Source organism: Antechinus flavipes, chromosome 4, assembly GCF_016432865.1.
Source record: "Antechinus flavipes isolate AdamAnt ecotype Samford, QLD, Australia chromosome 4, AdamAnt_v2, whole genome shotgun sequence".
NCBI classification, from domain to species: domain Eukaryota; kingdom Metazoa; phylum Chordata; class Mammalia; order Dasyuromorphia; family Dasyuridae; genus Antechinus; species Antechinus flavipes.
The window spans coordinates 164760274-164777138 of NC_067401.1; the positions used below are offsets into that span (position 1 = coordinate 164760274).

At 35.4% G+C, this 16865-nt stretch overlaps 1 protein-coding gene across 1 annotated transcript in view; it reads right to left on the bottom strand.

The window, feature by feature from the left end:
* Window positions 1–86: 86 nt before the first annotated feature.
* Window positions 87–16865, bottom strand: part of TSPAN10 (tetraspanin 10) — a 39077-nt gene continuing 22298 nt past the window's right edge. The window contains exons 2-3 of the mRNA XM_051996647.1: window positions 5068–5702; window positions 87–2541 (exon numbers count right to left, since the gene is read on the bottom strand). Coding sequence (XP_051852607.1) covers window positions 2235–2541; window positions 5068–5702 — 942 coding nt within the window. The 3' untranslated portion in view covers window positions 87–2234. The remainder of the gene's footprint in view (window positions 2542–5067; window positions 5703–16865) is intronic.

Consider the following 16865-nt stretch of genomic DNA (forward strand, 5'->3'; position numbering starts at 1 on the left):
CAAGCTCCAAGTTAACACATGATCTAGAAATGAAAGGTCACAGAGTAAGCAAATTGGAGGAGCAGAAAGGAGATACTTTTCACTGCTTATGGATGGAGGAGAGTTTTTAATCAAACAAGAAATTGAAAGAATGACAAGAAATGCACAGGAAAATTTGATTACATAAAATTGAAAACTACATAAAATCAGTGCAGCTAAGAAAAAAATCTTTGCCCCAAATTCTCTGGTAAAGTTTTGATATATGGACTATATAGAGAGTTGATGCAAACATAAGCTATTTCTCAATAGATAAATGGTCAAAGGATATGAACGGACAATTTTCAAAAGAACTGAAAACTATAGGAAAGTTGCTCCAAATTGCTGATAAGAGAAATGTGAATTAAAATAAGTCTAAGGTTCTACCTCTGGGGTATTGTAAGGCTCAAATGAGATAATGGATATAAAATATTTTGCAAATCTTCTATGCAAATTCCAGTTATCATTATTATCATTATCATCATTATTTTTATTATTGCCTCCAATCTTCTAATGACTATATTCCCTGAGTCTTCTATTTTACGTCTGTTGAGCTCAAGCAATGTCCAATATGTAAAGGTGTTCTGGTAAATATTTAACAACCAGGTTCTCTGGAGGGGATCTTCCCTCCAGAGGGAATGTATCCAGGAGTGAATATATAATTCACTTTTAAGTTTAACCTGCATTATTAACAACTTTTTAAGTCCAGACAATCACCAAAACAATAAATCAAGGTTTTTAGTGATTTCTGAGATAGAAATGCTCACAATTGAAAATTTAACAATTTTAACAATGATTGAACATGTTAGCATTGGCTCCAATGACCCTGAGTTTTCACTTCAAAGCCCATCAGTCTGTCAGAGATGACCAAAAAAGAAAAATAATTATTGTTGAAAGGGCTATGAGAGAACAGAACAACAATGATACTAATAATTTGGAACTTTAACCAAAATGTCACTAAACTATTCATATCCTTTGACTCTACAAAACCAACATACCCTAAACAGGTCATAGATAGTCTATTTTTCTTGTAGCAAAGAACTAAAAATAATCAAATAAATTAAATTAAAATAAAATTCATTAGGGAATTGTTTAATAAATTGTGATATGTGAATGCATTGGGAATTGTTTGCACCGTAAAAAATAATGAAACAGATACAGAGAAAATCCAAAACATTTATGTAAACTGAAATAGAACAGATCAAACAAAATCAGCTGACCAATTTCTATAATAAATACAATAATATAATAAGCGGAAAACTTTTGAATGTGGATGTCTAATCATTAAAGAATAATTTAATAAACTGTGATATGTATTGGGAATCAATTGCACTGTAAAAAAAATAATGAAACAGATACAAAGAAAATCCAAAAGATTTGTGTAAAGTGAAATAGAACAGAATGAACAAAACCAGCAGACCAATTTCATAAGAACTACAATAATATAATAAGGGGAAACAGTTTTATTGTCCATACAGTCAAGTGGGTGACACTGTGGATAGAATCTTGGATTAGGAGTAGGAAGACCTGTCTCAAACACTTACTTTGCTATGTGAACTTGGATCTCTCTCAGCTTCAGTCTCCCTGATATGTAAAATGAAGATAATAATAGCCTAGGATAGTAATAATTGCTCTAAGGACAAAATGAAATAATATTAGCAGAGTGCTTTATAATCCTTAAAGTGCTACGTATATGCTACCTATTATTATTATCATTTTTTGTTATGAAAGAAAATTTAAGGTGGGGAGAAGCATTATGATAGCTTATGATAATAATGCAGAAAAGAAAGAACACAAATGAATCATTAAAACATATAGAAGAGAACAAAGGGAATTTCAAGAGGAACTTAGACAAGCAAAATTTTGTTACTGTTGTGTTAAATTTAAAATACATAAAAACTAAACTACAGAGTAGAAGCAAATAATTTCATATACACTCATCTTTTTCTTGCTTTATTGAAATATTAATGTATCTTCATAATGAAAACAATTTTTAAAAAAATCATACAAATTGACTTTAACGACTTCTATTTTTAAGTCTTGGGGTAGTAGAGAGATTATCATAGTCCTGCAGAAGTAGACAGCAGTTATCCTGTTGCTCCTCCATTATGACAGTCATTGCACTGTGGAGAATTGGAGGATTCACTTCAAAGCAAACAAAAGCTGACAAAGACAACTTTGGATTAGTGAGGGAGCAATCAATAACTCTCTCACCATTCTCAGTCATTGGCTTTTCTGAGTTTAATATCCCCCACTAACTTGGTAACTAATAAGAACTCCAACCCTTCTATTACTGTGGTAACAAATGCATAGTCCCTAATGACCCCGCTGTTCTGGTTCAACCACTGCCTGAGTTTGGGGCTGCAACCCTCAAAATGAACAATGCTTTGAGCTGTAGCCTCATCCAGGCGCAGAACACCAAAGCCACACTGAGAGTTGATGATGGTTCCATTTTCCCAGGGGTTGATGCAGCAAGAAGCCGGGAGACCACAGGCCTGGACTCCTGGGGAACTACAGTTAAAGTATCTGAAAAGTAAGTGAAGAAAAGACATTTAAGGATTTGGAAGATAACAAGGGAATTTTCATCAATACTGAAATGCAGCATCTATAGCAAGGGATTTATAGATGGCAGGGACCCAAGGTATCATGTAGCCCAATATTCATCAACAGGTTGAGGGACATGCCCAGGGTCACACAGAAAATTAATATCTGATGTCAAAATTGAACTCAGAAAATGAGTCTTCCTGACTCCAGGCTTGGCACTCTATTCACTGGGCCCCCCTAGTTGCCCTGGCAAAGTCATAAACCTAATAAATAGCAGAGTCAAGATGAGAATCCAGATCTCTTGAATTCAAAATAGAGTGTTTTTCCCATTCTGGCACAAAGCTTCTCTATAGACATGTATATAAAATTTATTCCCTTCTTCACTTCAGAAACTTCGTAGTCAGTGATGTGCTATAATGTAAAAATATAATATGTCTATGTGTGTCTTGCTTGTGCTAATTATTGGGGATTCTTTGTTTCTTGTGAATATAAATTGCAGAATATGGGTCAATGTTTCTAGAAAATGAATGAAGAGCTGATTAAGTCTGGGATTTCCTGGGGATCTAAGGTATGGGTCATTAGTGAATTATATTTGCTACTACCTTCATTTTACTAGGACTAGTATTAAGTGATTTGCCCAGAATGATATAGCCAATATATCAGAAGCAGAACCTGAATTTAGATCTCATTGATTCTGAGGCTGTCATTCTATCCATTATTCTATTCTGCCTTTCCAGAAGTTACCTGTAAATGACTGAAAGCTTTGTATAATTGTCTAGTAATGGATTTTAAAAATTATTCTCTACTTAAGGACTAGTAAGTGGTATAAGTGGATAGCACTGGAATCAGGAAGACTTGAGTTGAAACCTGACTTTGGACATTTACTAGTTGTGTGACCCTGGACAAGTCAATTAAAACCATTGCCTCCAAAAACAAACAAAACCCAATAAAAATTGTTATACATGGTCTAATATTAAAATGAGTTTGTATGCCCTGGGCATACATTCAATGGATAAAGAGCAAAGGGGTTATTCTGTATCTCAAGGAAGAGGTGGGGGTGGTACAAGCCTGATCTGAAAAAATGTGCCACAAATAATTATCATCAAAATATATCCTTTGTGTATGGACAGTAATAAAAGCAGTGGACTTAGAGACCTGGTTATAATACTTAATAAATCCTATTATGGGCTAGAATTCATCCTATTCGTGCTGCCTGCCTCAGAAGGCAGTTATGAAGAAAACATTTTGTAAATTTAAAAGCATTGTATAAATGTAAAATTGTTATTGTTACTTTGTAAAAGCAACCACCTATAAATCCCTTGCTATAGATGCTGCATTTCAATATTGATGAAAATTCCCTTGTTATCTTCCAGATCCTTAAATGTCTTTTCTTCACTTACTTTTCGATACTTGAAATAATTGTAAAAGACTTTCTGAGCATACTCAGGCAGATCCCTTAAGCTATAAGCCATCATTTAACAGAACTGGACTACTTTCATCATTATCATCATCTTTATTATCACTAATTTCTAATTTGCTCTTCCTTATTAAACATTTGTCTTTTTGAAGGCAGGTTGTGTCTTTACAGATACGGGGGAAAACAATTTTGGAGTGGACAGAAATGCAGGATGAAAGTCTCCAGCTCTACCCCTCTAATCTTGAAAAGCAAAGCATCAGGATAATTTATATGAATGAGCAAGTGAGACAGAATCCAAATGAAAGGAATTTTCTCATTCATCCTCAATCAAATAGCAGGTAAAATTCTGGGTGGGAGGAAAGCAAAGCATTTCAAAAGACAGGCATCCTAAGAGCTTTTGTGGGATTCTGACTCACAGAAAGGAGGAAGAGCAATGAGGAATCCAGTTAGCCACAGGAAAAGAATGATGGTTATGTCTCTCTGGAGAAGAAGCACTATAATAACATCAATCAGGAGAAAACCTGAAAGCAGCAATAGTTCAATAGAAAACCATCTTTGTGGAACTAGTAGATGGGCACATGTGGGGAAAATAGTCCAGAAAATGACAATAGCACTTTGCAACTCAGTGGAGAAAGTAGCATCAGATGCAATCCTTGCAGCAGCAGTTTTTCAGGGGGGTCTGGCTTTGGAGAGGAAGGAAGTTTCCAGGCTGGGTGCAGTGGGAGAAGGAATAGTGCTGTCTGCCCTGTTTTTCTAGGTGTGTTCCATCAGCCTAAACTAGATGTGTTCCATCAATTCCCTAAACATGTTCTTTTGCTCACCAAAATTGTAGGACTCTCTGAGAGAATATTCTTCTGTGTCCAAAAAGGGAGGAGGGAATTTTCTTGCTATGCTACTTAATCCAATGTCCCTTGCTTTAAATTAATGTATTTTCTGATTTGGTCTGATAAAAGAGAAGCATCAGTGAGGAATTGTGAGATGCAGTTTTGGATGCACTTGGTAGACTTGGAACCCAGATTGGAGGCTGTCCCAGGCTGCACTGTTCCCCAACACACTTCATTTAGGAATCTAGGGAAGATTTATTTACTTACAAATTCAGTTTCCAGTCGTGGTAGGAGACTACCCCACAGCACCTTAGGCCGAATTGGATTTCATCCAAAAGAAAACGCAGATCTGAGTCATCTTGGTACCGAGTAATGGCCATGAGCATGGTACTGTCCAGTACATCCTGGAGTTGGTCCCATAACGCATATATCAAGATTCCCGCCAATGTCTCTAGAATCAAGAAAGTGAAGATTCCCCCAGCAAAGAACCAAAGAAGGCAGATATTCTCACAGAGGGCCCCTACACAGCCTGCTAGGGACACAGTGCTGACTGCCAGTCCCACCACCACAAACAGCAGCATTGGGTCAGTACCCAGGTGGGGCAGCTGCTCACTCCCCAGTGACTCCTTGTCTGCAAAGCCCCACAGTCCCACCACCAAAGTCAGCAGACCAAGAAGAGAGAAAAGAAAGTTCAGGAGGAAGATCAAATACTTGATGCAGCTGCTCCAAAAATTAAGAGGAAGAGGGAGACCTCTTTGGAAAGCCAGGGCAGAGGGCCACTTAGCTCGGGGAGGGAGGCAACCCCAATCAGAGAGACCTCCATTAGGCTTCTTGGGGATTGGTTCCCGTATTCTCACAGCGTGGTTGCAAGACAAAGATGGTGGCTCATTGCACCCAGCTTCCTAAAAGGAAATACAATAAAATTTTATTAACAACTTAACTCCATTAATTTAGAATTAGTAAGGACTAGGACAGAAACTAGAATGAAGTTTGCTTTCGCGATTATCTGAGAAGGAAGGGCAGTTAGATAGTACAATGGATAAAGTGTCAGACTTAGTCAGGAACACTGGTCTTCCTAAGTTCAAATCTGGCCTCAGACTCTTATTAGCTGGGTGATCTTGGACAAGTCACTTAATTCTTTTTGCCTTAGTTTCCTCATCTGTAAAATGAGCTGAAGAAAAAAATGGCAAAGCACTCCAGTATCTTTGCCAAGAAAACCCCAAATATGATTGAACCACAACAACAAGAGAGAGAAAGAATTGGCTAAGAAAGATAAGATTTTGAGAAGAATGGTCAAGCAGATGTAGATAAATGGAAGTTTTCTTTTGAATCAGTTTCTAGCTGCATTGACTATGGAAAAAATATATGTTTTAAACTGTATTTGAGTCTATGACCTCTGGTAAATAGCATGTTTCATCACTGGTCTTCTGGAATCACAAATCCATTGTTTCATTGATCATAGTTCTTGTGTCTTTCAAAGTTGTCTTTATACTATGTCATTATTGTACATAATTCTTCTGATTCTGCTCACCTTACTCTGCATCATTTCATACAAGTCTCTTTCAAAGTCTCTCTGAAACCACCCCTGTCCTTGTTTCTTACAACATAGTAGCTTTCCATTACATTCACAAGGCATATAACTTATTTTGCCATACCTCAATTTATGATTTTCAATTCTTTGCCAGTTGTTTTTTTAAAAATGTATTTATTTAAAACTTAAATGCAAAATTAGAAAAAGAAAGATGGAAAAAGAAAATCATGTCATGTCATGTTCCCAGCAGAAGACTGGGAAAGATTCAAAATATGTCATAATAAATTTCATTTCAAGAAAGCAAATATAGTAATAAATAGAAAACATTGTATTCATAACTGTCCATCTTTTCTTTACTTCCTTATTTTTGTTTTCTTCTGTGTACTTTTTCTTTTTTCCCCCTTCCCTCCTGTCTATATCCTAAAAGCAGGCTGCAGTTAAGCATGAATATATTCATGTCTACATATACATATATACACATCCATATACTTACATATATATGTATATGAACACTCACATATATTTATATATACATGTATATCTATATATCTAAAATATTATTAATGTAGATGACATATAAATAGATTTTCTTGATTGAATCTTTTTTAAGTTTGACTTTGAGATCAATGATAACTACTCCTACCTTTTTTTTCTAATAAATTCTACTCCTGATCATTATTATCATATTTGTGTCTATCTCTTGCCTTGCTATTCCTTAACATCCCCACCACCCTACCACTTCCACCACCCCTGCAGATCCCCCTCTTTTATCTTTTTCCTCCCAATCAGTTGATTTTTGTATTTTAGTATTTGTGCAATATATTATTTGGCATTCTAAATTAAATAGCTTAGACAAGAAGACACAAAGTCACTTGTTAGCTAAGTACAGGGGCTGAGACATTTCATTCCATGATGGAATTTGCAGCCAAGGTATCTGCAGGCTTAAGAGCTGGGTAGTGGTCAGAAAAACTATTGCACTTTAGAAAGTAGCTATTTATTAGTTTGCATATGATTCTGAGTGACTGGAGACTGGGTAGTAGCTCAAGGAGAGTGCTACCTGATGTCTAATTTGGGCATTGCATTCAATGGATTAAAATCTTTAAATTGGATTAAATTGGATGCTATCTCTCAGTATGCTTAAGGGGGCAGCAATGTTCTAGGTAACCACTTTTCCATAATGACCAAACAGTTCACAGATCTACATTTATTTACAAACAACACATTGGACAATCAGCATTATCCTTCAAACTGGGACAGTCCTGATTTCAGCGCTGAAAATACATTTTCCAAAATTATATTATCTCTCAAAACCTACTTCTAGCTTCTTGATCCAACACTATGGACCCTAAACCTATATCTGGAGCCAAGGCAATCCTGAGTGTTTGCCTCTTGGTCTTATCACAATCACTTACCTGGCCTGGTAAGTCAGGCTCTCAGGTGTGTTTCTGCAGGAGCTTGCCTCATTTCCCTAAGGTTCACTACAACCTGATCTTGACCATGAGCTAGCAGACTTGGGTGCCCATCACCCCAGTCTACCACCACCTAGACATGAACAAGCACCAGGATCTGATGACAATGTGAAAAGATGTTGAGAAATGCAGTTTTCCCACACCTATCCCAGCAAAAATAACAGAGAATTGTAGGTGAAAGTACAGATGAAGATGAAGTACTTTCCATCATGAAGTACAATCATCCAATCCAGAAGTACAAAATGAAAAGACAGTCAGGAGCCAATAGAAGCTAGAAGACAGATTACAGGCTGTGTACAGCCTGAGAGTACACAGACATAAAGTCTTTTTGCTCAGGGGAGTAGCTAACCAGATCAAACAAAAATAAAAGGGGGGAAACCACAATGAAGAAGTTCTATGGGTTAAGCAAAGCCCAAGAAATAAGTCCAGACAAAGAAAATAACTCCACAACAAATACTAATAAGCCCATCCAAGACAAAAAAAAAAAAAAAAAAAAAATCTTGTTCACAAGGACTATGAGAAGAAATAAAACAAGAAATTAAAAAAATGAATTTATAATTTATTAGAGGTACAGAGGAAAATTTAGAAGGAGAATAAATAATTTTAAGTATTAATTTTAATTAATAATTTAAATTTTAAGATGGAAAATCTTACCAAAATAATTGTCTCAAAGAAAAATAGAATGGATTAATCAGAATTCAACAACTCCATGAGACAAGAAATATTCAAACAAAGCCAAAAGGTTGAAAAAATTGAAGAATATATAATATATTATCAAAAAACAATTGAACTGAAAATAGCATATTCAAGGGAAAACATTTAAGAAGTATCAAACTCCCTGAAAAAACACCTGGATATTAAATTTCAAGAAATCATAAAAGAAAATTGCTCTGTTCTAATAAAACCAGAGGATAAAGTAAAAATAGAAAGATGATTACTGATCTTATAATAGCAACCCCAAACTTAAGATATCAGGAATATAATAGCCAAAATAAAGAGCTTTCAAGTTAAAGTCATTGGAGAGGCAATAATTTACTTTGGAAGTTCTTGCCAAATTCTTCATATAATTCTCTATCTCGGTAGAACAAAAGGTAGATAAATAGTAATTATTTTCATAGTGGTCTTTTTGCTTGTAGGAGGAGTAAACACTGTTCTAGGGTACTGGAAATACAAATACAAAAGCAATTTTCGTTCCTGTCCTCAGAGAGATTATATTTTAATAGAAAAGATAAATCAGATTAATGAATAATGGCCAAAAAAGGGGGCACTTTCACATGGAAAGCTGCATGAATGGTGAGGGTAGCCATAGTTAAATAGTCTGTTGGGAGGAACATAAATTGGTGGGGCATTTGGCAAGGGTTTGGGAAGGATGACTGAAGAGAAGGGAATGAATCAAGGCAGAGCTAGGGCTTTCTCAGTCAGTGAAGTAATAGTCTGAGGGAAGCAGTCACTAATCAAGAGATCAGTTCTAGGGGCAGCAGTTCTGGAGAAGAGACACTGAATCTCCACGTCATGATCTCTGGGGTGGGTAGCAAGGCAGTTGGCAAGGCTGGGAAAGAGATATCAGCAAAGAAAAAGTGAAATAAAGCATGATTGAAACTTTTCATGGTTTAATTCACCTCAAGCACTGCAGGTCGATAAACAAATGTCCCAGAAAATTTTGAGTTTGTATTGCCTTTGGGTGCATGACTGAACCAATTCAACAATTCTTTTACTTTTCCAAAAAGAAGCTATAAACTATCATTCCATTTGGTTTCAGTTTCCTTTAGTCTTCTTGATTCATTTATTGTGAGAATAAGCATATTTATTGATGTGTTTCACATCTAATAGTCAGTTTCTTGGTTATTTGGCAAAGTTCACTTATTTAGAGTCTAGCTTCTTAAACTGTGGCCCATATGGAGTTTTGTAACTGAATGTGGGGGCCTCAATTTATGATTTATTATCATTATTACCATTTAATTTGTGTAACTATTTTATATGCCCATATGCTTAGTATCATGTAAAAATTTCTCAAATAGAAAGAGGTCACAAGTAGAAAAAGTTTAAGAAACCTTGGGTGAGAGTACAGATAGCTAAATGAATGTTTATAGATATTCTAAAAACTTTATTGGAATATTCTGCTCTATTTTCTGTCATTCTATCATCATCATTGTGAAAGCAGAAGGGGGCTATATGGTAACTCAAGTTATGTTATAAAGCAGTCATCACAATTAGTATGTGATTTTAAAAAATGGAAAAGTGGATTAAATAAACAAGAATAGAATGAAGATATTTTATAGTTTACCTAGCCTCACAAAGTGCTGAAGAAGGAAGAAAAACTTTTTAGAAATCTAAAAAAATTAACAAGCACTTATTTTCTCTTTTTCTCTAAAGGAACATCAACAAGAAGTTCCTTATAACTTGCTTATTCAAGCAAAACCAATTCCTTCACTGGCCATGAAGGAATACAAAACTGAATAAAAAATCATTGGGAAAACAAAAGCAATGTTATGAGAAATGTAATGCTATAAATTCCTTAAACTATATGCTACAACAAATTCCAAATGAATGAGTGATTTTAAATATAGTCACATTGTAAAATAGAGAAAAATCAAAGGTTAGAGCTTTCATAATTCTATGAAACTCTTAACTAGCTATAGTATAGAAAAGATTACAAAAGACAATATAGATCATTTTGATTACATAAAATATTTTTGCACAAATAGACTAACGCAGCTAGAACTTTTAAAGAGATATTAACTGGCAAAAATTTTTGCATTAAGCAACTCCAGTGTTTGACAGTCATAATTTCAAAGGGAAATGACAGAAAACTTCAGAATCATTCCTCAAAAGATAAGTGGTCAAAAGAGATGAAAAGTTTTCAAAAGAAGAAATAGAAATAATGAATAATCATCTGAAAATTGTTTGAAATCACCAATTATCATAGAAACATGAATTAAAATCATCTTGACCTAGAAATTCACACCATCAAATGAGCAAATAACAATAGTCAGCATTTATTTAGGACTTTCTCTAAGATTTGCAAAGTACTTTAGACGTCATCTCATTTTATATTTGCAAGAATCACATGAAGTAGCTATTATTATTCCTATTTTATACAGAGGCTGAGGGGCTAAATGACTTATCTAGAATTTGAACAGGATTTGAACTGAGGTTTCCCTGACTCCAAGTCCAGCACTCTACTCACTGTGCCTCTAAAGAGGTGGCCCTTCTTTTAAATGCACAAGTATTCTCATTTTATCCTGTCTTCCCTAGCAGATTCCATTATCCCTTTGTCATTAATCTTCACTGATTCCCTATTTCCTGTCTGCTTCCCTACTGTCTATGAAAATGCCCATACCTTCCTCATCTTCAAAAACTGTCACTTGATCTATCCATCCATAAAGCTGTCTCAAATCTTTGAAAGCCTTTTTGTAGCTAAACTCCTAGAAAAGATCATCTACAGTAAGTGCTTCCCCTTCCTTTCCCTTCACTCTCTGGAGTCTACATCTGACCTCATCATTCAATCAAAACTCTTCTCTCCAAAGTCAGAGATAATTTCTTTTTTCTTTTTTTCCTTAGGTAATTGGGGTTAAGTGACTTGCCCAGGGTCACACAGTTAGGAAATGTTAAGTGTCTGAGGTCATATTTGAACTCAGATCCTCCTGACTTCAGGGCTGGTGTTCCATTCACTGCACCACCTACCTGCCCCAGTCAGCAATGATTTCTTAATTATTAAATCGGATGATCTTTTCTCCATCTTCACCCTTTTTAATCTCCTTGTATTGTTAACCACTCTTCTTCCGAGGTTTTCATGACCCTGTTTTCTCCTGGTTCTCCTCCTACCTGTCTAACCATTCTTTTTCTGCTTCCCTTGCTTTTCAGGTCATGTTCGCTAACTGTGAGTGACACCCACGGTTGAGTCCTGGGTCCTCCTTTCTTCTCTCTCTATCCTAATTCACTTGGTGATCTCATCAGCTTCCATCTCTTAGACCTACTGGTTCATTTCTACCTCCCTCCTGATCTCCAGTCTTGCATTTCCTACTGTTTATTAGGCATTTCAAACTGGACTTCCCATAAGCATCTTAATCTCCATAATCCAAATATGAATTTATTATTTTTTCTTCCAGTTCCTCCCTTCTTCCCAACTTCCCTTTTCCTGATGGTGGTACCAACACCCCTCCTCCCAGTCACCCAAGCTCACAATCTAAGTTTCATCCTCTACTTTTCACCCTCTCTCACCACTCCAATTCATCCTCCACACAATTGTCAAATTGACCTTCCTAAAAGTGTCTGACCATATCTTCTCTCCATTCAATAAAATCTAATAGCTTCCTGTTACCTCCAGAATAAAACAGAAAGATCATTTGTTTAATTTCTTTCATCAGCTATCCACATACTCTACTGACCCTCTACACTGACCCTTTGCTGTATTTTGAATAAAGACACTCCCTCTCCAAATTCCAGACATTTTCCCTGGCTGTCTCCCCACCCCATGTCTCCCCCTCCTCATCTCTTCCTTCTAGCTTTCCTGACCACCTTCAAGTCTCATTTTCTGCAAGAAATCTTTCCCAGTTCTTCTCAATCTTAGTGGCTTCCCCATAAGATTTATGATGTATTTACCTTATTTGTACATAATTATTTGACTATTGTCTCTACTCCCATCCCTCCATTGGACTGTGAATTCTTAGAGAAGAAGGGTTTTTTTTCGTTTGTTTTTTGTTGTTCTTCTTCTCTTTATTCCCAGTGCCTGGGATACACAGTATCTGGTATGTAGTAAGTTCCTAATAAATGTCATTTGACTTGATTTGAAAATATAGGAAAATTCATTTTTGGAAGAACTTTGGAAAGATAAATATATTAAACCATTGAATAAAGAGCAGTGAATTATTCCAATTTTTCTGGAAAGCAATTTGGAATTTTCCAATAAAAGTTACTAATTTGTTCATACTCTTTAACTCAGAGATTCCACTGTTCAGACTTTATTTCCAGGAAGATTATTGACAGCCATGAAATGCTTGAACAAAAAGTATTTGTAATGGCCTTGTTTGTGACAGCAAAATAACAAAAGGGGATTAGGGAATGACTGAGCAAATTGTGGTCTATTAACATAATGGAATATTATTGCATCATGAGCAATACAAATATGGATAATTCATATACATCTGAAGATTTGTCTCAAGAGAGGAAGAATAAAAAAAAGAAAGCCATATAAACTGATGACAATTATGCAAACATTAAACAGTAATTAAATTCTAGATGAATATAATAGACTGTTTCATCATTGTCTTTGAATCCCAGCACCTAGTTTAGTATACTGCAATTAAATGAAATTGGAAGGGGCATTCTGGAAAGATGACAGAGTAGATCAAAAATTTTCAGGCTTTCCAGATTTCCTCCATAAACAGATAGAAAAAAAAATTAAATTGATATTAAGTAATGAGAGTTTAAGCATACATCTTTTCTTTCTTTTAGCAAAAATATTTTAAAATTCCCTTTTATGCTCTGCAATTTAGCTTTTTATACTAAAAATATTTCATTTAAATGAGAATTGATTAAATTGATATAATAATTGTCCAATGCTTAGGAAGATAACTTTTAAGAGATTCAGGCTGGTATAGCCACAAGCTGAAGTGAGCAAGCTGAGGTAAGCCATCATTCTCCCCCCCAACCCCCACCTCCCCACCCCCTTATCTCCAGGAAGATAACATGTCAAATTTGAAAGGAAAGTCAAGACCCCAGAAAGGGGGAGTAATTTGCAAGAGAATCTCTGCCCAGGCTAAGGGATAAGTTGGAGTCAGGAAAGACTGACAGCTCATCTTATTTTACTGGCCATTGCCACCTGGTGGTCATAAAAAATATCACTAAAAAACCCTAGCCATTTCCACATTTTCATACCTTTCCAGGGATCAGAGACTTATGGTGAGCGCAGTGGATATTTAAGAAATAAAGAAGAGTGACCCTACGAGGGTGTACTGAGCAGACAAGAGCAGGACTCCACAGCATGGCCCAGGGCAGGCCCCACTGGCAGATTCCTAATTAGAAAAAAAATATATATTTCATTTCTCCATACAACAGCGCATGAAGCCTTGGGCTTGCCTTGCCCGGCATGGCACCTAGCATATTGGTGCTCAGTGACTACCAAGTTAATGGTGATGAGAATTAGGCTGCCATGACTCAGTTCATTTCACACCAGACAAGATTTGCATTCACTGGGGGTTTCTGTCTTCTCTCTAGTGGAATTAAGAAGAAATAGGGCATGCTGCTACTGCTGCTGCCGCTTCTGCCTGAGCGAGAATCAGACTATAATTTGTTTTGTCTGTGGATGCCTGCAGCACTTCAGGCAGATAAATTGAAGTACCAGGGATTTCCCTACTCAGGAGCTGTCTTAATAAGGAAGTATCATGTTCTATATAATAATAACAGCTAGCATTTATATAGCACTTGAAGGTTTGCAATGTACTTCACATATGTTATTTCATTTGATCCCTACAACAAATCTGTGAGATAGGTCTTATATTATTATTGTTATTATTATCCATTTTACAGATGAAGAGACTAAGGCTGAAAAAGGCTGTGATATGTTTAAGGAGGCACAAGTAATATGTGTATGAAGCAGGATCTTAATTCGTGTCATCCTGACATTCTGTACAATGTACCTAGTTGCCTCCTAAGATCTTGTTAAGGTAATATGTCCTTTACAAAACCATTCAGAACAATAATATATCACCCATTACACAGAATTTTCAAAGTTGACTCTAACCATATTTGTGCATAAATTCCCAGATCTATATTTACCTGCCTCTGGTCTTTCTCCTTAATCCTGATCCTGAATTAATAGATATCTATTAGAAGGAAATATGTTTTGCATGATTTCATGTGCTTGCCTTCATAAGGAAGAGGGAGAGAAAAGAGGAGAGAATTTGAAACTCAAAATTTTACAAAGTAATTGGTTAAAAATGTTTACATGTAATTGGGAAATATTTAACAAAATTTAAAAAACAAACAAACATATTAGACAGCTGATATTAGATATACATTCCAAACTCAATATATTTCAAACAAGTGACTCCTCCTACAAACTTTCCTATGTCTGTCCCTATGTTTATCAAAGGTATCAACATTCTTACAGTTATCCAGGATTATAATCTCAGTCCTCTATTAGATTATGAGTTCCTAAAAGCAATCTGTTTTTTTTCCCTTGGCCTTTCTTTGCATCTCAAGTTTGCACAGTGCCTGTGCAATGAGTAGGCACTAAATAAATGCTATTTGATTTACTGCCTCCCACTCCACTGCATCCATCAGTTGCTTAGTCTTATTGGTTCAACATTCACATCTCTTCCATGCTTCTTGGTTACCACTCCAGTCCAGGGCCTCATCACCCTTATTCATTATCTTAATAGCCTCCCAATTAGACTTCCCTGTCTTAAGTCTTTCCATTTGCCAATCCATCTTCCATACAAATACCAGTAATCTTTCTACAACACAAATCTGATCATGTCATTACATTATTCAAAAAACTCCAGTATCCCCTCTTACTCTTAGAGTTTAATACAATTTCCACTGTTCGATTTTAACCAAACCATTTATAAACTAGTTCCAACATATTATTCTATGCTCTAGCCAAATTGGGTTCTTCCTTGATTTCATCTTTTGCCATGTCTGGAATCTATTCCCTTCTTACCTTCAGTATCTCTAAATTCCTTCAAAATCAATTCAAGTATCACTTTCTAGATGAAGCCTTTCCTGAACCTCTTTATCTACAATTACCTTCCTCAAAAATTATCTTATCATTTCATTGTATTTGTATATTTATTTTGAATCTACTTATATATGCACATATTATATCTTCCAGAAGAATTTAAGCTCCTTAGGGTAGGATCCGTTTCTTTTTTTATCTTTGAATCACCAGAACCTAGCACTGGGTGCTTAGTACTTGGTAAAACTAAATATCTATCTACTTGTTTGTTGTTTAATTGAATTAATTTCAATTGAAATAAGAAATTCAAGATCTAAACAAATGTTAACTTCCTCAACCTCTGAAAATGCAAAATATTGAAGTTCTTTGAATGCCTTTCTATAGTCATCCCACTTTAGTGGTAGATGCTAATAAAGAAAATAAACATTTATATAGCATGTACTATGTGTCAGACACTGTAGTAAGTATGCTTTACAATACTATCTCATTTGATAATATAAGAAAGAGCTTAATATCAAGTTCAAGATGACCCAAAGGGTTTTTGCCATATGCTTTCATGGAATGTTGTTGTTCAGTCATTTCCATTATGTTCAACTCTTCTTGAACTTTTTGGGATTTACTTGCAAAGATACTAGAATGTTTCGTCATTTTCCTTTTCCAGCTCATTTGACAAATGAGCAAACCGAGGGAAAAAGGGTTAAGTGACTTGCCCAGGGTCATACAGCTAGTATGTGTCTAAAACCAGATTTGAACTCTTCAAGTTGAGTCTTCCTTACTCCAGATCTAAAATTCATGAAATAGAGCATAGTAACACATGGGTAAAGTAGAGTTGGCAGAAAAACCATTAAGATCCTTTTGTATCATGGACTTGGGCAGTTTGGTAACATCTATTGGACTCCTTTTAGAAAATGTTTTTAAATGTATAAAATAAATAGATCATAAAGGAAACCAATTACATTGAAATAAATTGAATTATATTAAATTCAATTATATTGAATTACATTAAATCCAATTACATTGAAATAAACCTATAACTTGTTGGGGGTTTTTTACCATCTAAGTTTCCAGGCACCAGGATTTAGTCCAGGTATTTTATTTTATTTTTTTGAAACTCTTTTGTTTTATTTATTTATTTTATAATAATAGGTTTTTATTTTTCAAAATGCATGCAAAGATAATTTCAACATTTATCCTTGCAAAACCTTGTATTCCAAATTTTTCTTCTTCCTTCCCCACCTCCCCCTTCCCCTAGATAGCAAATAATCCAACATAGGTTACACATGTGTAATTCTTTTAAACATATTTTCACATTTATCATGCTGCACAAGAAAAATCTGATCAAAAGGGGGAAAAATGAGAAAGAAAAAAACAAGCAAGCAAACAACAA